At 29.8% G+C, this 14,202-nt stretch overlaps 2 protein-coding genes across 14 annotated transcripts in view; one reads left to right on the forward strand and one right to left on the reverse strand.

The window, feature by feature from the left end:
• Positions 1-4,070: 4,070 nt before the first annotated feature.
• Positions 4,071-7,708, forward strand: LOC106680324 (mitochondrial translation release factor in rescue). The gene is made up of 3 exons (XM_014419928.2): positions 4,071-4,240; positions 6,326-6,547; positions 7,425-7,708. Exons 2-3 carry the CDS (start codon positions 6,361-6,363, stop codon positions 7,643-7,645), a joined length of 408 nt encoding a protein of 135 aa, XP_014275414.1. The 5' UTR covers positions 4,071-4,240; positions 6,326-6,360; the 3' UTR covers positions 7,646-7,708.
• Positions 7,709-8,833: 1,125 nt separating this feature from the next.
• mrj (DnaJ heat shock protein family (Hsp40) member B6 mrj) overlaps positions 8,834-14,202 on the reverse strand; it is a 376,384-nt gene continuing 371,015 nt past the window's right edge. For all 13 annotated transcript variants that reach the window (XM_067047686.1, XM_067047683.1, XM_067047685.1 and 10 more), the window contains 2 exons: positions 11,263-11,491; positions 8,834-9,107 (listed from right to left, as the gene is read on the reverse strand). In XM_067047686.1, the coding sequence (XP_066903787.1) occupies positions 9,008-9,107; positions 11,263-11,491 (329 nt within the window). In that variant the 3' untranslated portion in view covers positions 8,834-9,007. The remainder of the gene's footprint in view (positions 9,108-11,262; positions 11,492-14,202) is intronic.

Here is a 14,202-nt window from a genome sequence, read left to right on the forward strand (position 1 = left end):
ACTTTCCAATACTGTGAAGTAAGCCATCGATATACATTCAATAAAACCCTTTCAACACTTTAAATAAAATTCAAGCTATGTATTAAAATTAGGAATTATGTATTAAATTCTTTTCAGGGTATAGTAGAATATACTATTTGAGTTTTTTTGACCGCACCCGGACCATATTCCTTTCATCTTTACACACGGTCAATCAATAATCTTCCAATATTCTTTTCAATTTCTTGAGACTAGTATTTATTGTTTAAAGAAATCAAATGGTATCCATATTAAGTCTCAACACACTATATTATATTATCAACAGTCCTATGTTTCGGCCATCTCGGCCGTCCTCAAGGACCATCTTAACTATAAATTTACATCTTACATCCAATTTATTAAAAACGTTTAACAGGCTATTCTGCCCCGGTCATTAATAACACGTCAAATCGCCCTATTTTGTCACAATTTCATTAATTTTTAATTTGTGATCACTTAACACAATCAAGTATCTTATCAACAAACTATTTTTTTCTAAAATAGCCAGCAAAACGTTTTAAATAAATTGGATGTGAGATGTAAATTTCTATTTAAGATGGTCCTTGAGGATGGTCGAAATGTTGGACTGTTGACGATATACTAGTGTTTTTTATTTGTATTTTTGGGGTTTTTTTTTCCGAACCCTCTAAAACAGAAATAAGAAGTGAATTAGTAAGTGCATTACTGTGAAAAAGAAAAGTAATTCGTGTTGTGTCTTACCTTTTACTACCTTTGGTATTTTAAGGTTACCTGTTATGTTTAATGTCATATATGAGCTAGCCATTCTAAAAAGAAGCTATTTTAAGTCCTGAGGTGAGGGGCCTCCTCCCAATATAGAGTGTTGAGACTTAACATGGATATCAATTGGATTATGGAATGCAACGGATTAGTGAGAGTCCAATGAACTTGTCACTCTAAGAGTGATGTCAGACTTTGTGTTCTACAGTATCTATCGATAAGTACCGATTTGTTATTAATTGAAGAAAAAATGTTACATTTTTGTTGTTGGAGTAAAGTATTTTGTATTTTTTATAAGAGGGTTTAAAATCGACATTACTTGCTTTCTCCAAGCAAGTAGCAGATGATAACGTAAGCCAGAAGTTCATCTTTGTCTTCTATAGTATCTTTATCCGTAAGCACTGATTTGATATTATTTGAAGAGAAATTTGTTGCATTTTTGTTGGTGGAGTAAAGCATTTTATATTTTTTATAACAGGGCTTGATATCGACATTACTTGCTTTCTCCAAGCAAGTATCACCCGGTTACCTCTTCTTCAGACCTATTCTGATATCGTTACTTTTGATTTGATACACTACTGTCTTCCGATAATATCTCAAGTTCTTGTCTGTTATATTGCTACGAACTTTGTTTTCAATCATCAGCACTTATCGAAAGTATCAGTATCGGTAGTATGGATACTTTTCATTCGATAATGTATGGTATCGATAAATCAGTTAAGTATCATATCGGAAAGAGTATCGATACTTTGGTATTATCACAACGTTCATAGCTGGAAGGCTGAATGTTGGTTTTAAATATCAGCTGTAGTAAGGTTATTGATAACTGCTTCAAAGGTGATTCTGAGGTGAATTAATTTTAGAAGTTTATTATTTTTTTTTTTCAATTTCCAATCATTGGAATAAAATATTTCATTTCATTTTTAATTCGTTGTAATATAACCATCTGTGCCACTATCCTCACTTTCCCCATCTTTATCTTTGTATGAATTCACAAGGATTGATCCTAATTCTTTAATGTAAGCCAGAATTTCATCTTTGTGTTCTATAGTATCTTGATTGATAAGTACTGATGTGTTATTATTTGAAGAAAAGTTTTTGTTGGCGGTGTAAAGCATTTTGTATTTTTTATAACAGGGTTTGAACTGCACATTTGAAATCTTAATGTTGCAATCCGAATCTTCTACCACAATACCGCTTGAACTGTCAGAATCTTCTTGTTTATCTTGTGACATTGTCTCAAATATATCAGTCTCACTAAGTAAGAAAACTTTCCTGTTTCTGAGATCTTTTATCATTTCCTCTTTTGTTTTTTCTTTTACTATTCTCTCTTTAGTGTACTTCATATCCATCACTGTATATTCGTAGTCTCCTAAAGGAACATCAGGAATTATTGTTTGTGTTTCTTTTGTATTATTGCTCGATAATACATTTGTTGATGCATGTCGCATTGGTACATCATAGTGACATATATTTTCAGGAGGTATTTTTTCCTCAATGGAATCTCTACATGAGCATTGTTTAATGTTTGCAAGCCAAGAGCTTCTTATTTTATTTTCATCTTCACTAAAACCTTCTGGAACAGGCATTGGCCCCGAAAGTTTTGGATCGAATTGCATAGCAACGCTATCAGTTTTTATAGATACTGATACCCTCTTATGAGCAGTTTTACATCTTTCTTTTCCCTCTTGTTTTGTAACCTCTTTTACTTTTTCTAAGAAACCTGATTTTCTTGTGCAATTTTTTTTTTTGCACTTTGGTACATTTTTGTTATTTATAAACTTGAATTTACAAACATTTTGATCAATTGTTTTTAGAGGAAGTTTTGTTGTATGTGGTATGTTATTTTTAGAACGCCAAGGACAAATATTCATTCCATACGGAATCATACAATTTTGATTATTCTTTTCAGAATATTTCATTATAATGTCGTTAATGTAAGCAACTTCAGTAACAATTTTTTTCAAACAATTTTCATTCTGTGCTCCTTTGACGCATTGGTCTATTATAGTATCGTAAGCTTTTCCTATTAAGTTGTGAGCATATTTTCTGTGTTCTTTTGGCAAGTGGCCCAATCTGTTTCTGAATTTGTATAACTTAGCCTGCATTTGTGCTAAAACATAAATTGGTTCGAATTCGATTGGCTTCGTATTGCCTATGTACACCATGCCTTCTTCAAGCATTGTTAAGTTTTTTAAGAGACATTTTAACTGAAGCATATATTGGTTCATGCTTGCTTCTTCGTGATATAGCTTTGCGTATTTTGTTGATATTCTTGGCTCACAAGATTGTTCATCATGTTTTATAGCTTGTTTTGTTGGCAACTTAAAACCTTTTAAAATTAAGTCTTGTATGTTTGTTTCATTATTATTTCTTTCACTATCCATTCTTGGGATCTTTTTTTTGATTTTTATTATTTTTGTCACACATACAATTTTTGTGAAAAAGTTATTTTTTAGGAAATAATAAAATTTAAAAATTATTGATTTAAATGAATTAAATTTTTACATTGTAATATTTAGGTTTATATAAATTTTAAAATATCCATAACAATCATGTGTTACATTACTGATTGAATTCATAAATTTTTATTTATTTTAAATTTATGTAAATTTGTATTCTTAAACTCAATTGTATAATTATTTGTTTACTCATCATCATTATTAGAATAAACATAAGGTTTTATCCACTAAATGCTCCTTATTATGGATCTATTAAGGAATATTATTTTTGGTGATTACCAAGATTTCAATTCCTTTAACTATTAAACAGCAGCATGAAACTTTTTTTCTTTTCGGTATGAAATGTTACAGAATAAATTGTTTTAGCACTGTTTGAGTAATTTTCTTTTTGACTGCCACCCAGACCACCAACCTACATTCTTTTTTTTTTCCACATTGCTTGAGGTTTTGTTCACATTTATCCAAAAAAAAAAAAAAAGTATTTTTTATATATGGTTATTTCAACTTATTTGTGTTATATTTGGACCACACCTCCAACCATCTTCTCATATAATTTATTTCTCATCATTAATTGATATTATACTTTTTGAACTGATTTAAATATTAAAATAAGATATATATTCAATTAAACATTTACCACTATAATGAATATAATTGTATATATAGTTTTGAATAATCACTAAATATTTTTAATTTATAGTTAAAATAATACTTTCCTATTTTTTAAAAATAAAATAACTTTTTTGATGTTCTACTATTTAAGTGAGGCAAGAATATATTTTTTGTTTCTTCCCTGATTTAATATACTTATCTAATATATGTCAGATATTCATAAAAACTATTTTTTTCCAGATATGATATCCAAAAATTCAAGAGATGTAATTAAGTTATATAAAGATATAATCACCTATGGAAAAACCTTGACTTTAACTGATAAAAAATATTTTATGGAACGTGTGAGAGCTGAATTCAGAAAAAACTCATCACTGACTTCCGAAGAAGAAATTACTTTTCAGTTTAATGTGAGTGAAATTAAACAGTTTTCATTTTAGATAATGTAACTTGTTTATTATTATGTACTTGGTTAGAGTGTTGGCTTTATAGTTTGTGTTGTCATACACGTGTTCCTCAATAATTTTTTTTTATTTGATTTGATTTCTGCTGGGTCATAGTCAAAGTCTGGATTTTTACGCAATTGCATATTTTATTTGTATGAATTTTTCAAACCGCTGATAAAAATTTTTTTTTTTAAATCATTGTACCTAGGCCATACTAGCCAAGTTTTATTTTGCATATTTGATGATAAATGCATATATTTGCCTATTTGGGCTACTTAAGCTCAATAATACAAAAGAATAAATAGAAATAATTAATGAAAATATAAAAATGAAGATAAAATATCCTGATTACTCACTAATTCACTTCTCACAATAGTCATGGATTTTTTTCATTTTCCAGGATTCCATTTCTCCTTTGTGTCCCTCTGCTCGAGTTTAGTTTCTAGCTTGCTTTACTTAAGAGTGATAATATTTATTATTTTTAAAATGCCATTAGTAAGCATGTCATTCAGTTCAATGTTAAAATCTTGGATTGACCTGTACGATACCAAAGATGAAACTGATGGAAATATTTTGTGTAAAAAACCAGGTCAGTTTAAGAAAATTTTAATTGAAAAATGAAAATTTGATAAAACTTGGATTTGAATACATGGTAAAATTAATTAAAAAAACTATTGCACAAAAAAATGAAGGAATATTTATTGTTAAGGAACTCGTGTAATGAAATAATTATCAGATTAATGATTTGTTATAATGATTGTTTGAGAGTGGTTTATTTTATTATTAACATTCTCAAATTTGATTCAAATATACTCCCAATATTTATTTTCAAAAACTCTCCAACATTTTGACCCTCAGGCCATTTTCAAGGAGACAATCTTAAATGTTGACGACACTTTCTTTAAATTTTTTTCTGTAGGCTAATTGCCCATGCATGTCATATAAAACTTTTTCACATAAATTATTGTCTCTATTTCTACTTACTAACATGTTATATTATGAATGATGTTAGTAAGTAGAAATAGATACAATAATTTATGTGAAAAAATTTTAGGTTTAAAATAAAAAAAGTTTTGCAGTATAGGACTCCAGTGGGAGTCTTGGCCGAAAAAAAAAATTGAAAGTTTTATATGACATGTACAATTAGCCTGCAGAAATTTTTTAAAAGAATATGACATCAATATTTAACGTTGTCTCCCTGAAAATGGCCTGAGGGCTGAAACATTGGAGAGTTTTTGAAAATAAATGTTGAGGGTATATTTGGATCAAATTTGTGTATGTTAATAATAAAATAATTATTGTTGAGGAACTCATATAAATGTGTTCATTCTCGCCGTTATTGATGCACCTTTCATTCTCGCCGTTATTGATGCACCTTTCAATCTCGTCGTTATTGATGCACCTTTCATTCTCGCCCGTTATTGATGCACCTTTCATTCTCATCCTCACCAACCTCGCTGTGACATCCTGCAACCACATTTTTATAATACTCTAGGGAATACGTGCTTTTTTATTTGTCCAAAATGTTTCTTCAAAAGATTGTGGACATCTGATAATTTGCGCCTGTGGAACTTTCCATGATTAAAATGATGTAGTGTATCAAGAAAATGTGGAAAATGGAAAAAAAGGCATTTCAGAAAAATGTGAATGGAGCTGGTTTTGAAGCACACACCTCATATATTTTACCTTATTTATATTTGAAGCACATACCTTGTAAATTTACACTTATTTAATTTATATTTTTTAAAATTTATGTATGCCTGAATATGTTATAAAATGCATGTAAACCTATGTTCCTTACAAGGCCATATGTTCTCGAGAGCATGGAGTATGTAAAATCAATAAACAGCTCTCTCACAGAATTACTGTGGTAGAGAAGGAAATAAAAAATGTTTTAAAAAAGTGTGTGTATTTTTAAAAAGAGATGAACATTTGTTTTAATTCCATTGCGTGTGTTGTCTATTCTGCTGAATTAAGTTTATTTAAACTTGTATGAACTTTTCACAATGTTGAATTATTTTAAGGTTTTGTTTAACTTTCTTTTTCCAGAGAGGTAAAGAGTTGTTGAAACACAAAAAAGTAGTATGATAAGATTAATAAGAACAATTTCGACTAGATCAGTGCTATATGCTAAGGGTACAATAGACAGAAGTAGAGTTCCTGCCGTAAATGAGGAAGACTTAGAAGAAATGTTCGTAAAGGGTCACGGACCTGGTGGTTCTGCTGTTAACACCACTTCTAATTGTGTAGTCCTCAAGCATAGACCGACTGGTAAGTTGAAAGAGATGGGCAACAAAACAAGTATATATAATACTAATTATAACTTTTGTTATATATACATATATATCAGATATTGCCTTTTTGCTTAGGAGATATCAGAATTAATGAATATAGTGTATTATATGAATATGTATTATCATCTCATTATATGTATTAATGAATATGTATTCTAATAATAAGTAAAAATGGTGAAGTAAATTGTATGTTTAAGGGCTGATTGCACCATCACAGTTTAAACTATGATTTCTTAAATCTCAGGTAAAATTTATAATCATCCATTGCATCAGAAAAGTTAACCTTCAAATCTGGTGGTAAACTTCACCAGCCAATGATAGCAGGTTAAACTGAGATTTATAGCAAACCTACCTTTATATAGGTAACTATCAGGTGTCAGCAGCTTCTTTCTCATCGATGTGATCATTAATAGATATTAATGTTCAATTGTTTCTTCCTTAATAAAGTTATTTCTTTAAAAACGACGAGTTGTCTGTGTACTAATGATGTAGGAAGGAGGCTTCATTGCTTTTTTTTTTCCAAGTTTTATTTTCTTCAAATCTAAAAAAAGAAATGTTTAATGTTCATGTTGTTATGAGAACTGGTCTTTTCAACAGTACCAAATCATTTGAATTTGGCCCAAGTATTCACGTATAATAAGGGTTTCAAAGTTGTTCTAGGAAAAAATGCGAAACCAATTCACTCTCTCCGATAAGTTTACAAATTTTTTGAGATTTGTAAGCAAGAATTTTTTGGGGTGCTGGATTATTTATATGAAGTTAGTTTTTTTTTTAACGATTCTTTAACTTTATTAACTGCTACCCGGAATATCTTCCTATAAGTAAATTTATACAATATCAAAATTTCTGTTTAGGAATTGTCGTGAAGTGCCACAGTTCTAGATGGTTGGACGTCAACAGGAAAACTGCCCGAGAATTGCTCTTAACAAAACTTGATAACATGATCAATGGTGAAATGAGCGTAGAGAATCAAATGAAGTCATTAGAGGAAAAGAAAAGCTCCAATATGGATAGGAAAAAGAGAAAACTGAGAGAACTGAAGGAAAAATGGAAGGAAAGGGAAAACATAAAATAAACTCTTCTCAAAGTATTTTGTATAAATAAATTTTTTTATTAAAAACTTTCCTTTTATTATGTATATATTTTTTTTTCCAATTTTTTTAATATGGTGTTGTTTAAGTAAATTTTTTTTTTATATAATAATCTATCAGCGCCTGTCAATTAATAACAAACGAACTGAAACATGTTTAATATTTTTATTTAAAAAAAAAAATAGGCGAGTTTTAATTCAGATTTCTTACTGCCATAATTAAAAGTATTATTTCTTTTCCTACCAATTACTGTTAGAACTACTACAGTAAGCAATAAATAAAATTATATAAAAAGAACCTGTATCGAACACAAATATGATAATAATAAATATACAATCTATTGTTTAACTAATGAATAGAAACACAAAATTAATGAACCTTAAGTACTATATCATTTAAATATACATGAGGAGCATACACCTATCTCTAAAAGAGGTAATACGCTGTACACCCAAATCACTAGTGCTCACTCTAGTCTACTAACAACCGTGTATTGTCTCAGCTCTTTCAAGTATTATAATCACTTATTCTTCAATAACTCATAAATTTTTTTTAATACAATACTTGGCTAATTTTTTTAAGATTAAATGACAAGTTTTTTTTCTTCATCAATTTATACAATCCAAGTATATACGGAATCTATTCATCAAGAAAAAAAAAAACATACACAAACGCCATATTACAGAATGCAATGAATATAAAATAACAATAATAAATTCCTATATATACAAAGAGAAACATATCACATCCCTCGGCCTCTTGCTGTGAAGAGATAATGAGGCAGGAGGGTGTGCGCATAGAAAATAATAGACAGAGAGAAAGAGAAATGAAAATATAAAAACATATAACAGTCTTTCCAATGTTTCGTGGCCCCCTTGTACACAACTGACTCCAAATTATCAAACAACTGGTCAAGGGCAAAGTCATAATTTGTTTTTACCTTTCTTGTTTTCTTTATGCAATTGTACATAAGCTTAAGTAATATCAATTAAAAAAAAACAAAAAACAAAGAAAGAAAAAGATAATTAACACAATTCAAGCAAAATAACTACAGCGTATACGAAATATATATAAATACATAGAAGGGAATTAATTGATTTGAATCTTGTTTGAAATGGGATTTTTTTTTTTTTTTTTTTACTTTTTTTAAATTCCAAAAAAGGAGAACCGTATTGACAGTAAGTTTTATATATTTATAATAGTTACTAAACAAAACAATTTATATTTCCAATTCTAAACTGGATTGTCGAGAAAGGGTCTTTAAAGGAATACAACAGGTTGATGAAACAGATGGAATTCTCTCATGTATGGTTTGGACATCGGCACGCTATTGGAGCGCTGCTGCACTAGTTGTACGAAATTGCCTGGGCCACGCCGTTCACTGTTTTAGACTTTAGGATGTCATTCTCATACTGCATCACAGTTTCTTTTCCGTTCTCTATGACCCTATAACAAAATAAAAATATTATGATTAATTTCCATACACTTACAGACACAGGTTTAAAAAAAGGAACTTATTAAAATTTAATTCGATAATTTCGGCTAATATCCATGCTTATTAAAATGCTGAAACCGAAAATGAACCTCGCTTTGTTCTATCATGTACAAATTTTTTTCTATCGCAAATCGCAGTTTTTTAGCACAAAAATCATAAAAATCTTTAAAGCTCATAGGGTACTAAACCAATCAACTTCAAATTATTATGGTACACAAGGACGTCAAAATAGACCAAGTGCTGCAAATCGGATTCTACTAAGTCAATTTTAATTAGATGTATAAAACATGCATGACTGTTTAAATATATTTGAGTAACTTTTTATTGCCATCAAATCTAGTAAATTTATACTTTATTATTATCATCAGAAAGAGAGGAAACTCGTCTTTCCATTGTTACCAAAACTTTTGAATTTGGTGCAAGTTTCACTGGTAATGCAGTTAAGTTATAAGTTGAATTTTATTTCCTGTATATTTTTTTATCTATTTATTTTTTTAAAATAAAACTTCTTACAAACTCCTTTAACAATTTTAAATGACGGAATAATCTACATTTGTAAAGAAAATGGGTAATGATTTGTGAAAGACTTGCTAGGTCAGTGTAATATTGAAGATATTTTACAGGCAACTTGAAGAAATGAAACCCTTATATAGAACTCTCCAAAGATCAATTTGAAACCTTGCAAGAAAGTGTATATTACCCACATTAGAAGGTAAAAAAAGTCATTCAAATTTATTTAAGTAGCCAATCACGCTGTTTTTCAATTTCAGGCACTTTTTAAATATTGCTCGATTAAACTATCTTAAAGCCTCCTCTTCCAGTTTTAAGCCAACATTTCAAAAGTGATATAGGACCGTCGCTCACTGAGGGTCTTAGCGGGGCAGGTCTGGCGGGAAAGGATTGCCTTTATTTAGTGTTATGATCTCTTGTGAGATTGTGACAAGTCACACATCGGCCAACCTACTCGCTATAATTGTCTGTTTGAAAAATCAGATAAGTAAGGCAACCATGGAGGGCGGGACTGGAGGGTTTCATGTAGTTTTTCAATTTTAGGCACTTTTTAAATATTGGTTGATTAAACAATATTTGAAACCTGTCAAGAAAGTGTACAATATCTACATTAGAAGGTAAAAAAAGTAATTCAAAAGTATATAAATAGCCATGAATTCATTATCTTAAGAAGTCATAAATACATTCTATTACGCAACGGGGTGGCTCAGTGAGTAATGCATTGTGTTACTATTTTCCGTGTTCAATCTGATTGTAGCAGATAATTATTTAATTAGTAGCAACCTTATGTATTTGGGCAGCATAGATGAATAAAGTATTTCTCTCTAATATAATTGTTGCTATTGCTATGAGTGAGCCAACCCTCTGGGTTCGGCAGCCCTCCCGGGGCATACGCACCCAACCTCTTTAAAGTGGGTACCCTCTTGATTTTCCTCTAATTGGAAGAAAATCCTGGCTGTTGAGCATGATCATGAACGAATCACTTTGTTGCTTCCCATTGTTCAAGAAATACTTACAAAGTATCCTGTCCCTTCATTAAAAATGCATTATCTTATTTCTTATATTTAAATTGATCCAGAAAAATCCGATTTGTGCCGTTTGGTGTATTTTAAAGTCCTTTTGGTACTATAAAAACTTTAAGTGATAAAAAATTTGTATACAAGAAAACTAGCATTAAATATCTTGGATTTGTAAATAATGGAATCTCTTTTCTTAATTTTTTTAATAGAAAATCACTTATTTATGCTCCACACTTTATTTGAGCAATAATTTGTAATTTTATTTAGTAAAATAATATAAATAAATGCAATTATCCAGCAGAGAAGGCATCTACTGCATTTATTTTTATTTAACATCAATGCTTTAAACATTTCCTAGGTTTGAAGAATCAAGGAAATGTTTAAAGAATTTGAAGGGTAGATTTTGAATTAGCAGTTCAATTCCTAATTCTATTATAATTGTTAATCAAATTAGTAGCACATAAATCCTATTTTCTGTTAAAATTCAGTTTATAAATACTCATTTTTATAAATCATTGACACAACACATAATCATTAACACTTTAAATATAAAGATTTATAAAAAAATATAACTCACTTCTTGGTCGTGATTTTCTTGCCATTTATGAACCTCGTCGAGGTGGAGGTACGTTTGGTTACAGGAGTGGCGCTGTTACCGAACGAACTAGAGAAGGAGGTAAAGCTGACAGCATTCCCATCCATATTGGATAGCATGTCATCGAAGCCAAAACCAAAGCCCCCCATCGGGCTGAATATTGATGATAGGGTGTCCTGGTGGCCGCCCGTCCTGTGACCCCGTCTTCCACCTGCGCGAAGACAATTAATAAAAATTAACTAATTAATAACTAGGAGTTTCATAATGAAAAGACAATTTTTTTTTTTTTTTTAAAATATAACTGCATCTTAAGCAAAGAATTATACATAGGCGTCTAGCAGAATATTACAACTTTCGTAAATCATTAGAAATTAAATTTATATACAGAAAATATGAATTAAGAATCAAAACAAGAACAAATTCCCTATGAAGGTTTGGATGTTAATGCCAAAGAAATGCTAAAATTTTCATTGCTATGAATTATTTAGGTTATGATAAATAAACTAATACGTGTTCCCATTACTTTATTGATAGAATGTTAATTTTGTTCAAGAAGATTACCTAGACCATGAAGACAGGTTAGGCAACTTACTTACTCAGCTCCAGTGTCTGAATGGCCCTGGATTTGTGTAATTGTTTAGCAACCTCTCCAGATCTTACACCACTGGATTTTTTTGTATGGGGTGATATTGAAGAAGTCTATGCAAGCCCAGTCAATTCTTAATGCTTTATAGAATAGGTTAATTCAAACATGCGAAACAACATATATCCAATACCGTTTGGCCACTGCTGCTGTAGTAGAAAGATCCCGAGCCTATCTTAATGCTCGAGGTAATCACTGTTTATATAATACTAATAAAGTAGTTGGAACACGTATTAATTTATTTATCATAGCCTAAATAATTGATAACAATGGAAATCTTTCGATCTCCTAAACAAAGCATCAAAGAACACACCTTCAAATTAATTCATATTTTCAGTTTTGATACTTAACTCTGAAAAACTCTGTATATACTATGCCGTAATATTAACCAGTAAAGTACAAATTAGGTTTTTTTATTTCCTGGATATAATTCTCAAAGTTTTGAGAATACTACTATCTATAATAATAGCAAAATATAGTGTTTACAAAGGATAGATTTTATTAGTAAATGTTATAATGACAAATACAGGTTTATTTTGACTGTTGTTTATTTGACTTGGGCATAATAACCTACAAAGTTTTATAAATTAATGTTGAGGATGTGAAACTAAAATTAAGATTGTTCTTGATGATGGCCGGGTTGGCCGAAACTTAAGACATGTAATATGACTAATAAAGAAGTGTTGAAACTTTTTTGATAACCTATGTTATTAATAATAAAACTACCTCTCTCGAACAAAATAATAAAATAGATAACAAACACATATTAAAAAAATCACTCGTACTTGCAAAGCAATGTAATCGATGATATTTACTAATGTGATTACTAATATTTAACATTTGAAATAAATTAAATGCGGAAAAAGCATTAGTAAAAAAACAAAAAAAAACAAATAAATCACTTAAATATCATACTTTTGCCAATAATTAAAATATTTTTTATTCTCATAATACCAGGACGTGTTAATACTCAGTAAGATTATGTACACAAATGAAAAGCCAGGTGTAGCATGATGGTAATATTTTGCTTCACCAGCACCATAAACATTACTGGATTTAAAATTCTTTTAAATACTAAAAACTTTCAACAAACATTTAAGCAAATGTATACTATTTGTCGAATTTTTCTATCATTAACTGTGAAATTTACACGGTTCCTTTATTTCAGGAATATTTAAAACATATTTTATCAGTACACCATGAACATTGGGAATTTGGACCCATCTTCAAGATCATACTCTGTTCATAACAAAACCTACTTACTAGGTGCAACCTTAACCACATTGATTCCTTCACTTTTAATATTTGATTTATTATTAATGAAAAATAGTGGAAGTGGGCAGCTCATTGGTAAGGCAGATGATTATTTTCGGTTTTACTGTAGCAATGATCAGCCCTGTGTGTTTGGGAGCCTTCTGGGGTCCACCCAGCCACACTAAGTGGGTACACTTCATTATATAAAATCTGGCAGTCGAGCGTGATCTTGAAAAAAATCAGCCCCTTGCACAACCATTGGTCTAACAGCATGTCTGCACCCCTAACTCTTAATGGATCTTAGTGGTATAGATTTTTTTTTGTTATTGAAAATACTTCACATTAATTTAAACAATTAAAAAATATTATTCTCATCTTTAGTAGTTAAAGGTGTAATGATAAATAAAACTATAAAGACTTCCTAATTATACCTTTGAAACATTCACTTATGACAAGTATTGGTTTGTGTACAGCGATGGGGCTAGCTAATTTCCCTCTAAGAGACAGACTATAAGACCGAAAATAAATTATAAGGGGATCCTACCCCTACTCCCCTCCAGAAATCCAGAATTAAGTCCAGGCTTATCTTGCATTTAAAACAATTATAAATAAAGAGTAGAGCAGTGTTTGAAAAAAAAAAATACCAAGATAAAACTTTACTTAAATTAAGCAACATCGTAAAATTGGTCAAAAGTGGGAATTGGTGTGAACTATAACTATGAAAAAGAGAAGAGTGTAGATTGCATATATAATCAACCGTTAAAATACATTTTCTAAAAATTTAAACAATATAATTAGCGTTGAATTTTTAATTTATATTAGATTTTGAGAAAAATAATAAAAAGTCTCTTCTACCTCCTTCACTATCCCGCAATCAAATTACTTATTTTCTTATGGTTTACTTCTACCATTTATTACATCTGGAGATAATGGACAAATAACTAAGTCAGACAAATACGTTTTGAAGAATACATAAAAACTTGGTAATTTAAAAATATATATGTATTTCACAAAAATGATTTTGA

The sequence above is a fragment of the Halyomorpha halys genome, unplaced genomic scaffold (genome assembly GCF_000696795.3).
Source record: "Halyomorpha halys isolate HHAL.00 unplaced genomic scaffold, Hhal_1.1 Scaffold254.1, whole genome shotgun sequence".
Classification (NCBI taxonomy): Eukaryota; Metazoa; Arthropoda; class Insecta; order Hemiptera; family Pentatomidae; genus Halyomorpha; species Halyomorpha halys.

Bases quoted from the DNA above. Each gene is read 5' to 3' on its own strand.
- LOC106680324 (XM_014419928.2), top strand. From the start codon at position 6,361: ATGATAAGATTAATAAGAACAATTTCGACTAGATCAGTGCTATATGCT. The intron at 6,548-7,424 runs GTAAGTTGAAAG...ATTTCTGTTTAG, and splicing joins CCTCAAGCATAGACCGACTG to GAATTGTCGTGAAGTGCCAC.